The sequence below is a fragment of the Hippoglossus hippoglossus genome, chromosome 21 (assembly GCF_009819705.1).
Source record: "Hippoglossus hippoglossus isolate fHipHip1 chromosome 21, fHipHip1.pri, whole genome shotgun sequence".
NCBI classification, from domain to species: Eukaryota; Metazoa; Chordata; class Actinopteri; order Pleuronectiformes; family Pleuronectidae; genus Hippoglossus; species Hippoglossus hippoglossus.
The window spans coordinates 7364573-7380684 of NC_047171.1; the positions used below are offsets into that span (position 1 = coordinate 7364573).

Here is a 16112-nt window from a genome sequence, read left to right on the forward strand (position 1 = left end):
TGCCATGTCAGATAAGCATGTGAGGTTAATAAAAAATAGAGGTTGTATATCACTGTCAAATTGAGGAAAAACAAGCCGTTGGCACTCGTTTCTAGATGGCAGAGGAACAATCAATGCAAAGTGAGTAACTGGTGGATTCTTTGACTGAACTGGGGCATGGGACGCCCCAGGGGGAAACAGGAAATGACAAGCATAACATTTCACTTAGGTGGTCAATGCCAACGTGGCTGAACGGTGCCCATACAATAAGTAGTTCCATGACCACCATGCAGCAATGGAGGTTTATATGACTTATAACAGACTTCTTCTGGGAGCAAATTCACTTATAAAAACTTAGAATATCAGATTTTGCTGGCACATGTGTAGCCTAATGGTTAAGACTCACATCACGTAACCACATGTCATACCCCCTGCTCCATGTCTCCTGTCTCCCTCCACACTGACAGTTGAATAAAAGAAACTTCGTTTTTTTTAAGGGTTTTCACACAAACAAAATAACGTCCAGTATTTACAAAGGGAAAAAAAAAGCATTTATTCGGCAACACTCTCCCTGCAGAGAGACAGAAGCATATTCACAGTAGTATAGGAAGTAAAAGAAAAAAGGAGGACATGTTACAAAGAATGGTTCAGGCAGTGGTAGAAACATCTGGTTTTTACTGTAGCACTTGATCAAACAACAGTTCAGAGGTTGGCACCCTCATCACAGCTTCAGTCACACAGACAGAAGGGTAAGTTGGGTTTCCTGGTAAATGCACATATGCTCAGGTAACACACACACACACACACACACACTGTACATCCATAAACATGGTTTAGTTTTTTTTTTGTCATTTTTCTTGGCACAAATTGTTCTAAAATCTCCACTTTGACACCATTGTGCATGAAGCCCACTTCTTAGGTAATGGCAATGTAGTGCATATTATTTGAAAGACCCAGGACTTTAAAAAAAAGGAAGGACATCAGTATTGTTCAGATTCATAAGCAGCTACTGATTTGAACGACATCGTGGAACAGAAGCGCGACGGCCTCCTGGATTGTCAACACCTTTCTCACAGCGCAGAAGCAGCAGAGACACCGAACTTCAACTCTAACCCGAAACAGGAAGTAGTCTGCAGCGTGAGAAGGGTGGAAAAAGGCCAGAATGCATGAACATGGCAGAGCACCATGAAGAAAACCAGAACCACTCTCACCTCTCAGTCACTGCTCAGCATACTCATGACAATATTACAGTCTTGCTTTCATGTAACACACAGTAAAGTGTCCATCAGACATTTCAGGGTTTTCTGTGATTAATTAATCTAAGATTTCACTTTGCAGCAATAATTCTGAAGAACTGCAAAGCTTCTTGTGACTGGTGTGTGGTCGTCACATAAGGCCTGTTAATGGAATAAAAGAAAAACTTTTTGGCAACAAATATTCAGATTGCACTATGTTTCTTCTGTGGTTAAAAAAACAAAAACAACTATTCATTGAGATAAGATGAAAAAAGCAGCCTCAAAAAGGAAAACATTTGAGTTTCCACAGCCATTCCAAGCACACGCTGAAGTCTGGGCAGATGAATATATGAGGCTGACATCTTCAACAGACAGGTCACTGTCATCATGAATGATTACAAATATGACAGACACCAGCATTAGAGTTCTAAACTGATAATCATAGACTCAAGGGGTCCACACTAAGACTGAAAATATGCAGGTTAAGATCAAGAGAAACTAAGAGCACTGTTTTTGACAAAGACTCAACGATTCTGGTGTAAAACACGCTGAACCAAAGTCGAAGGCAGGATAATCGCTGAGTTGAACAGTGGAGCAGCAGAGTTAGTGTCAGTGGCAGTTTGGTCACTGGCTTCACCGTGAGCCATCAAGCACTGCAGTCACAGTCACGACAGTGGTTATCTTCCAATGAAACAGCGAAAATATAGTGGTTGAGACTGTTCTAGACACTTAACTATAAACGGCTACTTAAAAAAAGATTACATTTCTTTTGAATGACAATCGCAAGGACGCTCTGCTTTGTTCCCAACTCCGCAGTTGTATTGTGGGGTTGTGTGTTAATGTCCATGAAGGGTTCAAAGTAAACAGCATCGCTCTTTGAAACTCTTCTTGTTCTTCTTGTTCTTTCCTTTTCCATTTTTGTGTTTGTTTTCCGCCATTTTCTTGCCTCGTACTTCACGCATCAGGTCAAAGAATACCTGGAAAAAGAAAAGAAAAGAAGAAATCAGTTAAGGGGTTAAAAAGTTAAATAGCAAATAACGTAAATACAGTCCTGAATATGAAAATAGTAAGTGAGTGTATAAATGCACCTTGTCGACGTTGGCTCTGGTTTTGGCTGATGTCTCGACATACTGGACGCCCCACTCCTCAGATTTCCCTCGGGCCTCATCCACGGACACCTGTCGGCGCTCCTCCAGGTCCGACTTGTTCCCCACCACCAGGAGAGGGATCTTGTCCTCTTCCGCCTTCACCCGCAAGATCTGCTCCCTGCAGGAACACAGCAGATTGTGTGTTTATGGTACTTTCACTACTTGTCATGATGTAAATAAGCGAGTGATGTTTAAGTGTTGTTTACAGGTAGGACTGTTGTAAGTTCATGAACGAATGTGATCCGTGAGTGGTCCACTGCCTCAAGTTAGTCAACATTTTGGAGCTGTACATGATTCTACAGTGCCGCTGACTAAAATTAGCATTTGAGCTTCAGTATTTTGTTCATGCTGAAGATGAAGAGAAGCTGTCTAAATCCTCTCAAAACCTTCCTGCCATAACTGATCCACTCACAACACACACACACACACACACACACACACACACACACACACACACACACACACACACACACACACACACACACACACACACACACACACACACACACACACACACACACACACACACACACACACACACACACACACACACACTAGAGAATAACATTAAAGCAGGTGCTGTGGTGCAGGTTCTCCTTAACAATCTTCTTACCTGGATTTGCATTATTAATTTAGGACTTGGTGCTGGCAGAGAGATCAGCGGCAAGAAAATAAATAAATGAATTAAAGCGACATACCAACATTTTGCTGGCTGTTTGGGGCCTTTGCCTACTTTGAATCCATTCTCCAACAATCAGAATCACAACTGTTGGATAGGTAATTACGGTCCAGCACCAGCATAGTCATCTAAAACTAGTTATCATCTATTCAAAGTTCATGGAGTGAAGCTTAGATTTGCACACTTTCATCTGTACCTGAATTCGGCAGTGGCGGTGAAAGACTCCTGCTCTGTGATGGAGAAGACCAGTAGGAAGCCCTCCCCGCTGCGAAAGTAGTTGTCCCTGATAGCAGCGTAGTCCTCCTGGCCTGCTGTGTCCAGAATGTCAATCTGGACCTCCTCCCCATCCAGAACAACCTTCTTTCTGTAGCTGTCCGCCTTGGTGGGCTCATAGTCCTCTACAAACTGGGAGAGGGAAGATTTATTTCCTTTTTGAAGCTTACAAAAGCTGTTAAAAGATGCATTAATATGCATAAAGCAAGTGAAACATGAGCAGGTAATGCATGCAGCTGATGGAGACGACTACAATGGTTGAAATGGACCTGTAACTGAGCCAATGGAGATCAGACTGATGCTGATTAGGGTTAGATATCGTTTGGGCTTTTTGTTGATACCAAATATATATAAGTGAATGACTCTTTACTAAACAAAACAATAATTTAACACTAAATAACAAAATACTCCAAACTCGACATCAATTGTCTCCCATTGCCAGGGCCAGGGACGCTGCCGGCTGATGTGTTGATGATGGTCACATAAACATGGAGCATCACTCTGCTTTCAAATGCATCCATTCACCGAATGCTTAATAAACTCTGTCGTGTTTCTTCCTTTTACACGAAATTGCTGCATGACGCGGTGTCTGAATCATATCGCCTAAAATAAAAGCCACACTTTAGATCATTTACCTTTAGGCATTGTGTTGTCGTGTCAACCCGAGTTTGAGGCAGCTACCGGCTAACTGAAGGCTAATTTTAGGGGCTGCCAGAGCAATGTGAGTTAAATGGAATATTAACTAAGCATGTGTGCTAATGTTTGTTGCCTCTAAGCAGGGCAACTATTTCCGTGCATGGCTCAGGCACCGAAATCCGCATTGTGATTCGGTCTGGAAGGTCCTGGCAGTGTTGCATGTCTGAACCCTAGTCTACTGCTGATATGACAAACTGTGACCATACCCTCACTAGTGTAGAGTCAGAGAATCAGTGGCCAAGCAAGAAAGGGCAACAGACAGCAGCATTTCAAATTGAAGGCTCCTTGCAATTGCTTCACATTAAAAGCCTTCCGTTGCTGAGCCACTGAAAGGAGGGCATTAAATCTGAGAAAGTGCTGAGTGATTTAACCACCAACCACTTATTTAGCCAGTAATTGATACTTAGATTAGATAAACAATAAAAAAAGAGAACTGGCTAGACAAAGAGTTGCAGGTGATACATGGTTACTGTTGAAACCGCTTGCTTTCTATCTGCTGTGGTCACCATTAGGTCACAGCAGTGTCTAGTGTTTAAAGTGCTGTGTTAACTCACCTCATCATACATGAACTGCAGGGTGAGGGCCGACTTCCCCACACCTCCACTGCCCACCATTATCACCTTGTGCAGTGCCAGGGAGCTCTGGTTTTTACTTTTACTGGTCGTCATCGCTGGATCCTTCACATGCACACACACTCACACACACAAACACACACACCCCCACTCATACACTTCTCTGAACCCGAGCGCTCTCTGACACGACCTGTGAACAAGAGTGGAAACATAGCATTGCCTTCAGTAAATACACCCCATACATAGAGAACAGAAGTGTGCGGACGAGTGCAGGAACAGATGGTAGTTGTTACTTAACAGCTTTCACTGTGACAGTAACTCCCTGTGCCAAGGCTCTAGGCTTTGCTCCAACAAATCTCGAATCCTCACCCCCCACCCCCCCCCCCCCAACCCTCCCATTAAAGTGCCAAATTGCCTACTCATGAATCCTAGATCTTTATAAAGTTCGCCATCAAAAGGTCATTGCAGCTGATCAGTAGTAATGAAGCTGTCATTCTCCACTGCAAGACGGCATCGTGTGCTAAACACCTTCCACAGAGGATAGACGTCACTGGTCATCCATCTGCTCCACGATGGCCCTGCCCTCAGAAGGTGAACACGTAGTCTATTGCTTCTGCCTGAGGCCACAATATGTTCTACCTGTCGGACAGAACTTCCAACGGAGCACAAACTGACTGTCGATGCCTCTATGCCATTTCTTCACTTGCACAGCCTGTGGACAGACAGGACATTATTGTATCACTAATGTCTTATATGCACAGGGTTCATTAGAAGACATGAATATATTGTAAATAAGTTTGCAAGTGCTATTTTGTTCATTATGTCTTTGACCAGAGAGGACAACCCCTCCATTAGATTACTGCGAGTCAGGGAGGCATGAAATGCTGGTCATTTTCTCAGTTGGACAATAGCTGGCAAAGCAATGCAGACTATTTATAGTGGTATCTATGGACATTACCATAAAAATGATTGGATATTGGTAAAAGCTTCAATTCAGAGCATCACTAGTTTGACCGTAATGGTACACTGCATTAAAACGATCATTAAAACGGCCAGTGATGGCTGTTTTAATGGTGGTTTAATCCTTCAGAGACAGCCAATATCCTGTGTTCTTATAAGTCAAAACCCACCACTTCCTGTGGACTCACATACTGGCACAATTCTGACAGTTCGTTTTAAGCATGAACACGCAGTTGATATCTTAATTCTATCTTTGGCAATCCAAAGGTCAACAATTAGCAACTACTGCAACCCCACACTGGTATAATGAGAGAGACTAATAGAGCTAGAGCTGTAACACACTTGGTATCTTGGGGCCTTTTTTCTTTGCTTTCTTAACCCCTCCGTTAAAGATGCAAGAGCAGCATCTTCCTCTGGTGCAATCTACAATAACAAATATAACCCTAGATTTTTAATAACCAACTTAACCATCATCTGTGTTGACAAGATCAGTGGTCTCAACTCACATTTCAACATTGGACTTTATTACTTTTATTGAATTACCCTCCCTGTTCTGCTGTCTTGAGTTCAACCTCATTTATACACACATGAACTCCTGGACATAGTCTCTTCTATGCCCTCATGATCCTGGTCTGCTGATAATATTCCTACTAAATTCCTTGAACAGGTTCTACCAGTTATTTCCCTCTATCAATCAATCTTTCTTCTCTGGCTGCATACCTGATTAGTTCAAGATAGGCAGTGTCGTCCCTCTCCTCAGAAAACATTCCCCAGATACCACCACTAATTATGAGTCTTCCTCTGTACCTCTCGTATGAAGGATCCCTCAAGGGTCGGTCCATGGCCCTATGTTGTTTTTATGCTTCCACTAGACCATCTGACTAACTCTTGCAGTGGTGTCTCATATAATTGCTATGATGATGACATACAACTTAACTTCTCTGTTAAACCAGACCACCTCATTAACTTTACCACCCTTCATGACTGTCTAGCTTCTGAGACTAATTTGATGTCTCAAAAATGCCTCATCTCGATTCTGAAAAGACAGAGGTCCTTGTCCCTGATCGCTTCATTAAGGAGTTCGGTTCCTATGAAGGCCCCCGGTCACTATCAAGACCAGCTCTAAAAAAAACCTGTGTTCTTTTTCAACCAGCATTTGATATTTGAACCTCATATTACCATGCTCATTCAGGGTTGTTCCTTTCAACTGAGATATATTGCAAGAATCAAACCTGTACTATCTGCCAAAAACATGGCCCTTTTAGTACATAGTCTAATCTTTTATTTATTTTCTAATTCTCTCCGTTCACTTGTATTACTCAGTCCTCCCCAGCTCGTCTTCAGCTGGCCCGAAATGCCAAAGCTAGACTATTAATTTAATGTTATCTGTTCCTCGTTCATATTTAAAATACAAAGGGTGATAATGCTTTTGCGGTTGTTGCTCGGAAACTTTGTTACAAAGTTCCTCTTTCCATCAGATCTGCCTTTTTATAACACTTCACATTGCCCTTTAGTTTTATTTTGGTTGCATTCTTAATTCATGTGTATGTGTATGTATGGATGTATGCTCAATTGTATGTAGTTATGCTTGTGGATGTCTGTTTGTATGTAGTCCTGTATTTTAAATGTGTATTTTAACCCAATATGCGAAGCACCTTTTAGTGCTATAAAAATAAATTAATAAAATGTTATTCTCTCCCCACATCATTTTATCTCTATCTGTGGAAAGATTCTGTCTCCTCCTCTGTGGATGTCAGACTAATGGGAACAATGAGGTGATTCATATCATTATTCATTATCTGCTCCTCCCTAACAGTAAACACTTCATCTCAGCTTACACAGTGAGGTTCACCAGACCTGAATGAGGAGAGAAAGCCTTGGCTCTTAGAAGCACATGAAAGCAGCAAAAAAAAGCACTGACATTTCAATTGTGTTGTTCCATATAAGAGTTGCAAAGTGTCATAATAGAAAAAAAATGATTTCTACATGCGCAGTTGTGCATGTGATTATCTGCTGCAACGTTTCCTTGCATTGTCCAAAGAAGAACATGTCATTTGTATCAAATGAACCTTGTACCTCAGTAAGCAGAAGCTGTAGTGTGATGATTATGAGGGCTGCTCCCTCTGAAGGGGAAGTAAAGTCTGACCTGGGCTCTTCCTGTCTTTGTTATCAGTAACCAGGCCAGTGAAAGGGTTTATGGAAAGGATCGACCCCCACACCCCCACACACTAACAGAGACAGCAACAACACCAAACTCAGCACTTACTCATAGAGGTCACCACTTAAATTATTCATTTCTAACCCACTTTCTTGTGTACATGTACAGTACAAACAGATTTTAATGCTATGAATAAAGCAATCATAGTTAATTCACTAATGACAAAAAAATGCTTAGCACAAGGGAAGTGCTTTGTGCATACTTTCCAAAGGAAGTTCAGATATTTTGGCGGTTCCCTGCCATATTTCCACCAACTGCAGGTCAACAAAAGTTGTGCTCAGGGTTAAAATAGAGGGCACCGGCTAGAAAGAAATGAATATTTAGGCCTGACCCAGATAGTGAACTGCAGTCTGCTAGGTAGAGGTCTGTTTTAGGGGACGTTGGGTTATGGAGAGGAGGGGCTCCGGCCTAACAGACCACTCTGGTTGCTAAGCTCCTGAAATATAGATGACACCAGTGCAGTGTGGGTTACAGGGATTCATTAAGATTCCCTTCGGAGAAGGGGCCAGTTGTTCCCTCCCTGCACATCTTAACACTTTGGCAGGGATGCGAAAAGGTTTGCCAAGACTGACACCGATACTAATAAAAGATTACAGCACACAAATCAAGCCATAGAACCAATGTTGAAGCTACCAGACATTGTAGATAGATTTCCTTAAATCTTTAAAAAAATGTACATCACCAGGTATGCTTTGATTGATTAGGAGCATCAGCAAAGTCAGCTGTATAGTTATGCTGAGGTTTAATGTCATGTACTGAGATGCCTTGATTCCACTGAGGGAAGTGGAATAAGTGAATTAAGGTGCATGTTGAAATTCAAAATCTCTGAGCCACAGTTGAGCTCCATGACTCTCCCTCTCCCTGCATTCCAGAGGGCACATGGGTGAGGGGATTTCCTCTCCTCGTCTAATGGAGAAAACAGGGGCTTTCTCAGGCCCAATAGCGAGCCTCCAAATTCCAAGGATGTGAGCAGGAGATTAGCTCACTGTTATTATGCCTCTCATCATCTGCACTGGTCAACTGAGTCAACCAAAACACTCTGAGGTGGTTCAGTGGCTCTGTGGTTTAACTTCAACACTGTGATGTAGCAGTGATGCTTCGTGAATACTATCCTACAGATGATACAGGATGTGGTGTCATTTCAGGGAAGAAAACTCTCAAACCCACTTGCACATCTTGTTGTACGTCAACATTTTTTAATTCTTAAACCACTAACTCCTGGTATCCTTCCTTGGTCAACCTGATGCCAGGGAAGGCCAAGCTCCCACACAAATGCCCCACCTCAGAACTCTTGCTGTGTCCCTTCCAGTTTCTACCAATGCAAGACTGAAACAGTTTTTCTACTGTTGCAAATGTGAAGGGAGAGCTTCTGGACAGCTGCCTGTCTACCTAGTCATAATTACAGCTCGCTGTGACCAAAACAATATATTCCAGATGAGTCACCACAGTCAGGAGGAACGTATGTGCAAGAATGGGTCCTTTGTAACGCACAACAATTGGGATTTGTTTACCACCGTGCAACCGTCAATTTAACAGCAAATAACAGCAGAGGCATTCGCGTAAACATTTTCAGTCAAAACACAGCAGTTATCATGGTCACTGCCAGAGAAGCTGAGAAATTATCTAGCCTAACTAGACAGTATACTGCGGCAGCAAGGAAGACACTTTCAAAAAGCATCCCACAGTGCATACTAACAAGTCTTGGCCGGCGGAGTGCACAGAGGAGCCTTTGACGAAACTGGGCAGCTAAGTCCTTAGTGTGCTACAATCCTTCCTACTTCAGCGACCCTGAGTGAGCTGGTTTTTTCAAAGTACATCTCTATTCTTAACCTTTTTTTTCTCCTTTCTTATTCATGTGGAAATAATCTTCGAGGTGCAAATGTACACAGTCTTCACTGATCCCCTTAGTTTCAGAACAATGATTTTCACAGAACATAATGTTGTGATACCGTGTATAGACAGTGCGCACATTATTACACAATTACACTGGGATGCCAGAGCTTTTGGCCTGAAAAACACACAACATATCTCTTCTAACCTCCCTGCAGCTGGGGCGATGTCATCCAAACATTCACATCTTTCCCATTACCTAAGCATTCCACTGCACTGATCCGGGGCGGGGGGAATGAAGAGTTCAGCTCTCAGTTTGCATCCATGGACAAATCTATTCGTTCCTGCTGAGTAGCTCCCTACTGCCCACTTATCTCCAACTTGCTATATTTTTTTTTTGCCTGGCAGGAAACAACAGGCTCAGTTACATACCACCTACGACCATGCTAGGGGCCTGTGGTGCCATCATGGTTGAAAACTGGCGGAGCTGTAAACCATGAAAATACCAAAGATAAGTCTATCTAACATCCCCTGATATCCGTCTCAACTCCCAGCTCGGACGTATTCACTGGGACTTGGTGCCTGTAAACCTCGCTCCTCGGCGCGCTAGCATTTTTTGAAAAGCATGGACAGTCAAAGCCCTTCTGCAATGCAATATTTACATCCTGGGACAACAGAGCATACTGTAGCCAACAGCTTTGACACAGCAGACATAATAAGAGCGCAGCGGTAGTAAAATGTGAAATCCTCCCTTCTTTGTCACGGGCTTCAACATATGGTAAATGGGCCCACACGAATACATTTATGGGCTGAGACAAACCTCTCATTGCGTGTGTTTGTGAAAGGGTGTCCTTGTCTGAAGGAGCACAGCAAACATTCAGAGTGCAGGTGCAGATGAGAGGGATTTCACATGTCCATACACAATCTCGGTCTGCAGCCCTCAGGATACTAGCAAGATAAAGTCGTGTTGGCATGCTGTTGACATTGCCGGATGAGTAATGACAAGCTGATTCACCATTTTATACATGTAGGTTACTGCTCATCATTTTCAAGCCTTGCTAATCTTGAACTACCTCCGAGGCACCACTATGGAAATTAACTTGTAATTGGTCTGTATACATGTTGTGCTCTTCTAGTCTTGTAGACGACTCAAAGTACTTTACGGTACAGTTTTGCCATTCACACACACATTCATTCATTCATTCAGTGTCTTGCCCAAGGGCACTTCAACACATGGAATGGAGGAGCCAGGGATCTAACCACCAACCTTGCGGTTATCTCGACCTCCTGAGCCACAGCAACCCTGTTTCCGAGTTGTTCAAACTCTAATCATGTTAGAAACAGGCACTTCATGACATTTCTGAAACACGTATTTAAAAGGAAGTCCAGTGATTCGAGTAATAAAAATCTCTCAACCACAATATTTGTATTCATCAGTTACATATTTAGAGCATTTCAGTTTGACATCTACTATGTTGCTGTGCTAGCTGTTGGTCTATGGGCGACCTGCTTTACAGGAATATTAGATAGCAATGACCCTATTAGCTTAGCTACCACAAAGGTATTACAGCTGGACTTTTGAATCTTTGGTCACTGCAACATTACATAATATATTGTACATCACATGAACATAATACAGTCAAGCTGATTATAGCATCGACTTGCTACATACTATTTTTCTCCCTGTGAATAATCGTTATATTATAAACACGTAGGAGAAAAGATAAGCAGTCTCAAACTGAGTATATGAATATATATAAATAGTCTTTTTTTTAAACTATATTTTATAAGAAGACAAACATACCCTTCAAACTTAGCCTCCTAACCCACAGGCCCGTGCTTACTGGATGCCAGCAGTGGGTAGAGGGGAATTGATGCATCTAAAGAAGTTATCATAGTGTTCTGTAAATTAATATTTGCACACCTTGTTCCTCTTCCTGAAAGAAACAGGATGCACTGTTTTTTATTACTTTCATAACCACTGTATGTGCCAGTGCATCAAATTACCTGCCTCGGGGGAAGACGGAAATCTGTCCACATTTTAAGTAATTGATTCTCTGGAGGGGAGTATGTAATTTTCCTATTCACAGATCTTGAAAAAGAGTTGGGAATTAATATTATTAATGTAATTGCAGTTATAAAATCATTGTGCCGAACTTTTAAATATCAAAAGACAATAGGGGTTCTCTACGTTTTAAGATTAATATTTTTCTTGGATTTCTTTTTTTACCTTTTTATGCATACCAAACAAACACAAAAGGAAAAATATAATAATTCTCCTATATGTACCTGTCAAACAAATACTGTCAAATGGTTGTCGGGATCTGCAAATATCTGCTGGATGAACAAAAACACTTTCTACAGTACAAAACGACACCAAGTGTATTCTGCACTCTGCACAGAGGCCACACTTATTTGAATTCCTCTTGCCTGTTCATAATAGTGATTACCTGAGACAGTCGCGCAAAATATATAACCCTCCCGTCCTCCCTGCTGACAGACAGCAGACAATTGATGGTGGCCTGGTATGCACTTATCAACATCACCATCCCCTACAGATTATCACTCACTTTATAAGTCCAGTAAAAAAAAGGCCTTGCACCGGTCTGTCTGCCCTTGCCCTCCACTTTCACTGCCAACATCATTAGCAGATGGTTTTCTGACTCCAGTGCCGTTACACACCGAGAGCCCAGGTCATTAGGGAACCTCATCAGAAAATGAAAAACTGATCATAAAAGCAGACGGAGCTCTTTGACATGGGCCAGCTAGATTCTGTCCAAAACAAAAGGGAATTAAGTTATGCAGAAAATGTTTTCCATATCCTGATAAGCTGAAGTAATAGCAGGGAACGGGGCTTAGCATTATGAAAATCATTCAAGTGAAGACGAGGTTGGAGCAGAGGAATAAACATCCTGAGCGTCTTCAGAGTGAAGGAGGAGGAATGCAGGGCCAGTTGAGCCTCACTGTCAAAACATCTCTCCACCTCCGACTCCACGGCTTGCTTACTATCGGTCTACAACTATGCAAAAACTGCACTTTGACAGGCTCACACTAAATCCTGCTGTGTTGTTCTTTGCTGTAAGAAAGTTACAATGTGGCCAAAGTTGGTTCAAGTCAATCGAGGCACTGACCTATTGTATTAGTCTGGATTTCACTGCAGAGTTTTTACCTCAGGTGTTGTTTCAGGCTTTTTCCTGAAAACTGAGAGAGAAATAATGATATGGTGCCGTGGGGAAAACACTGAATACTTGGATGGTGTAGTTATAGAAAACCCCTCAACAATAGCTCCGAAACAAAACCATCTGCATCAGCTTTTAAAAACCTCAAGCAAGACTGTCAAACAATTCCTGAAGTTACTTCCCTGAAAATTTTGTGATTTTGCTGGAATCAGCATTTGGCACAACAGTTTCATTGCAGTTTAACACGGGGCTGACAACATGTTAATGGCTGACTTGATCCTAGCTCACAAAACACATATAAACTTACACTTAACAATGAACTTAAGCTGGGGATACACATGCCAAGTTTATTACTCTAAAATGTAGGAAGCCTCACACACACACATAACAGCTATATTCAATAATCTTGGTTTTTAAAGAAGTTCTGAAAGAATAATGGCAATACTTCATAAATGATTTCCTTGTGGCATATTTCATATAACTTGTGTCTCAGTACTGTGAAATCTGCCACCTACAAACAAGCCATGGTGATGACAATATTGCCTGAGGGATGAAACCTTTAGCCCCATGTGAATTCCAGCCCGACAGAGAAAAGATCATATAACAGTAAGTATTTTTTTAGGATGTTTAATCTGGGCCTTTTTTCACCTTTAAGACACATGAAGCTAAATGATGAATTATATGTGTGACGTTCTCCTACATGAAAAGTAGAGAGGGTTGGTAATTTGTTTCTGGAACACTTTTTATCTTATTTGTTGAAATCTTCCCAACTAATGATAGAGATCAATCTGCCCGTGCTCTCACTGCACATGACCGGAGGCTTCAGCCAGAGTGGCATACACAGCTCAAGCAGAGATGATAGCCAGAAGTTAGCGAGAGCGAATCACGGAAAAATCGGTCTCAGCTTTTCCAGGATTGCCAACCCTAGCTTTAATGAGACGGACCACTATCCTTCACCTCCTTTATCTATCTTCAAACAAGAACAGGGGTGATAAGAAGTCAAAAGTTTACACCCATCAGCAAACTGGACCAATCGGTAAACACAGAATGTCCATCAGCCTGCACCCTCACAGCACAATGTATACATGTCAACATCACTCACAGATAGTTGACTTTGTTGCCAAAACATTTACATCTCTATACTATTTTGACCTTTCTGTGAAACTCTCAGGACACTTCCTGTTCAGACGTGGTATTAACATCTGTCCCGAGCGATGTGATCAAAATTGGACAGCGTTAAGTACGTGTGTGTTCACACAGATGTTTTACATACGTGTCAGATGACATTGTGTGTGTCTAAATGAACGAGAAAGAGAGAAAGAGAGTGACTGGAGACTATGAAGAAAAACAAAGACCACTTTAAGAAAAGTACAAGTCCGTATGTGGTGATCAGAGTTTATATTTTGGAGGTGGCCACAAACAAACCAAAGTATACAAATATGTTTGATTTGTTGTTAAACTTTGGGGTCAGAGGACATCATCTGACAGGGAGATATTTAATATGTAGCGCAGGATGCATTTGCTTCACACAGCGAAAAGAATGTGGCTACAGACCATCTTTAAATGTGTTTTTATTGATAAGACCTCAGGATGCATTTGGGTGCGTTCAGACCTGCACTTAAACCTGACCACTTGTGATCTGATCACTCAGGACGGGTGTAAATACAGTAACAGATCTAACGTCACGATTTATTTCTGTGGATTAGACATATAATAAAGGACATATATTACATGAGACTACCAGCATTGTGCTACATCAGAATAACCGCCCGAGAAAGCAAAACTATTACTGGTGTGTACACTGTTATTATGTTGACAGTTAGAATTACAGCTGAAGAAGCCAGGAGCCAGTTTGGGTGTGTCATCTCAGGAGGGAACAATACACAATCCTCCACATACACAAACACACACACCACAGCCCATTTGAAGTATTAATCAGGGGTAACGTGGGTTTGAATTGAACCCAGTGTCTCAGCACACAGGGGGGTTAGTGTCATCTGTGTGTCGCTGGACAACAACAGCAGCGGCCCATCGCCACAGCAGCTCATCAACACTGTGTAGATGAGCTACACACCGTTATATGTAGAATCAAAGACAACACACACACATGCAAACACATCCCCTCCACATCCCCTTCGCCCGGGGCCGTGTGGTCAAGGGGGTGGGAGCAGAAGTTAGCAGCCAGTCGACCGGGTGTCTGCGGGCTGACCCTCACGACAGATGACCACTTAGCATGACGGCTAATGTTGACGCTAACGCTGTGGCCGTTGGAACATGAGCAGAATTAAGCAAAACAACCGAAAACACAAAACCCCTGAATGACCAAGTGTTGCACCCATTTTTTTTATCCTGAGCCCCCTCACTCTCCTCCTGTGTCCGTGGGGTCAGGTGAAGGGTTTTTTAAATCCATCGCTCCCTGAAAAAGGCCACGTCAACACACACCCACACACACCCACACACACGCATGTTTCTCTGCGGGGACATATATGTTCGTGGAGTCCTTACCTCAGTAGCTCGCGTGTCTCTGGGTGGATGTTATCTGGACAACTGCATTAATAGAGGATGTGGAGACATCGGCTTCCCTGATACAACCCGCTCCTGCAACAAAAGCCCCACCTTCCGGATGTGAGCGGCCACACATGACCGGAAGTGACGGCGTCATCACGTGGGACTGACTTTAAAAAAGGGCCTGTCATCATTTATTTATTTATATTTTTTTCATACTCAGTCTGGTTTTATAAACTGTGTTTGCATTGACATCTGTAATAGCCACTCTTTGATTCTAATAAAGTAGTTTCATGACTTAAATTACAGGATACAACAGTGGTCTATTCCACATGTGATATCATACTGGAAACTTTTTGGAAATGATATCGACTGCAAGAAAGTCTGGATGATTACAAATCACAAATATTACACAAATATGTTGAAATTCAAAAGAGACAGAAACTGTTGCATCTTTTTTTTGGTGCTGTCCCCACACCACAACATTCTGCCAGTCTTTAGTAGATTTGTCACTGACAATGTTTTCAAAGAATGTGAAAGAAGGTACAGTTGTTTTTCATATCATCAATGTATTAATCAGTTTGGCAATTTTGTATTCATCAATGTAGTTTTAGGAATACAAAAATAGGTTATTTCCTAAAAAGATGTTGAACAATATAAAAATCTTATTTCTAACACGACTAACAAAAAGGCTATTGAAACCCTTTTGCTAATAAAATAACTTAAATTGTGGAAAATCAAAATAGCTGCAGATTGATTTTCTGTCATTTAATTAATTAATTGATCAACAAATGATTGCGCTTCTTAACCTCTAAACGGAGGCATGATTCATGAGTGT

At 41.9% G+C, this 16112-nt stretch overlaps 1 protein-coding gene across 2 annotated transcripts; it reads right to left on the reverse strand.

The window, feature by feature from the left end:
- Positions 1-510: 510 nt before the first annotated feature.
- ralba (v-ral simian leukemia viral oncogene homolog Ba (ras related)) lies at positions 511-15418 on the reverse strand. Of its 2 annotated transcripts, none has more exons than XM_034575074.1 (5): positions 15275-15418; positions 4565-4772; positions 3238-3446; positions 2303-2480; positions 511-2191 (listed from the first exon to the last, which is right to left on the reverse strand). In XM_034575074.1, exons 2-5 carry the CDS (start codon positions 4676-4678, stop codon positions 2069-2071), a joined length of 624 nt encoding a protein of 207 aa, XP_034430965.1. In that variant the 5' UTR covers positions 4679-4772; positions 15275-15418; the 3' UTR covers positions 511-2068. The 2 variants fall into 2 exon arrangements, with proteins under 2 accessions (XP_034430965.1, XP_034430966.1); XM_034575075.1 differs by lacking the exon at positions 15275-15418 and adding an exon at positions 5111-5131.
- Between the last annotated feature and the right edge of the window lie 694 nt (positions 15419-16112).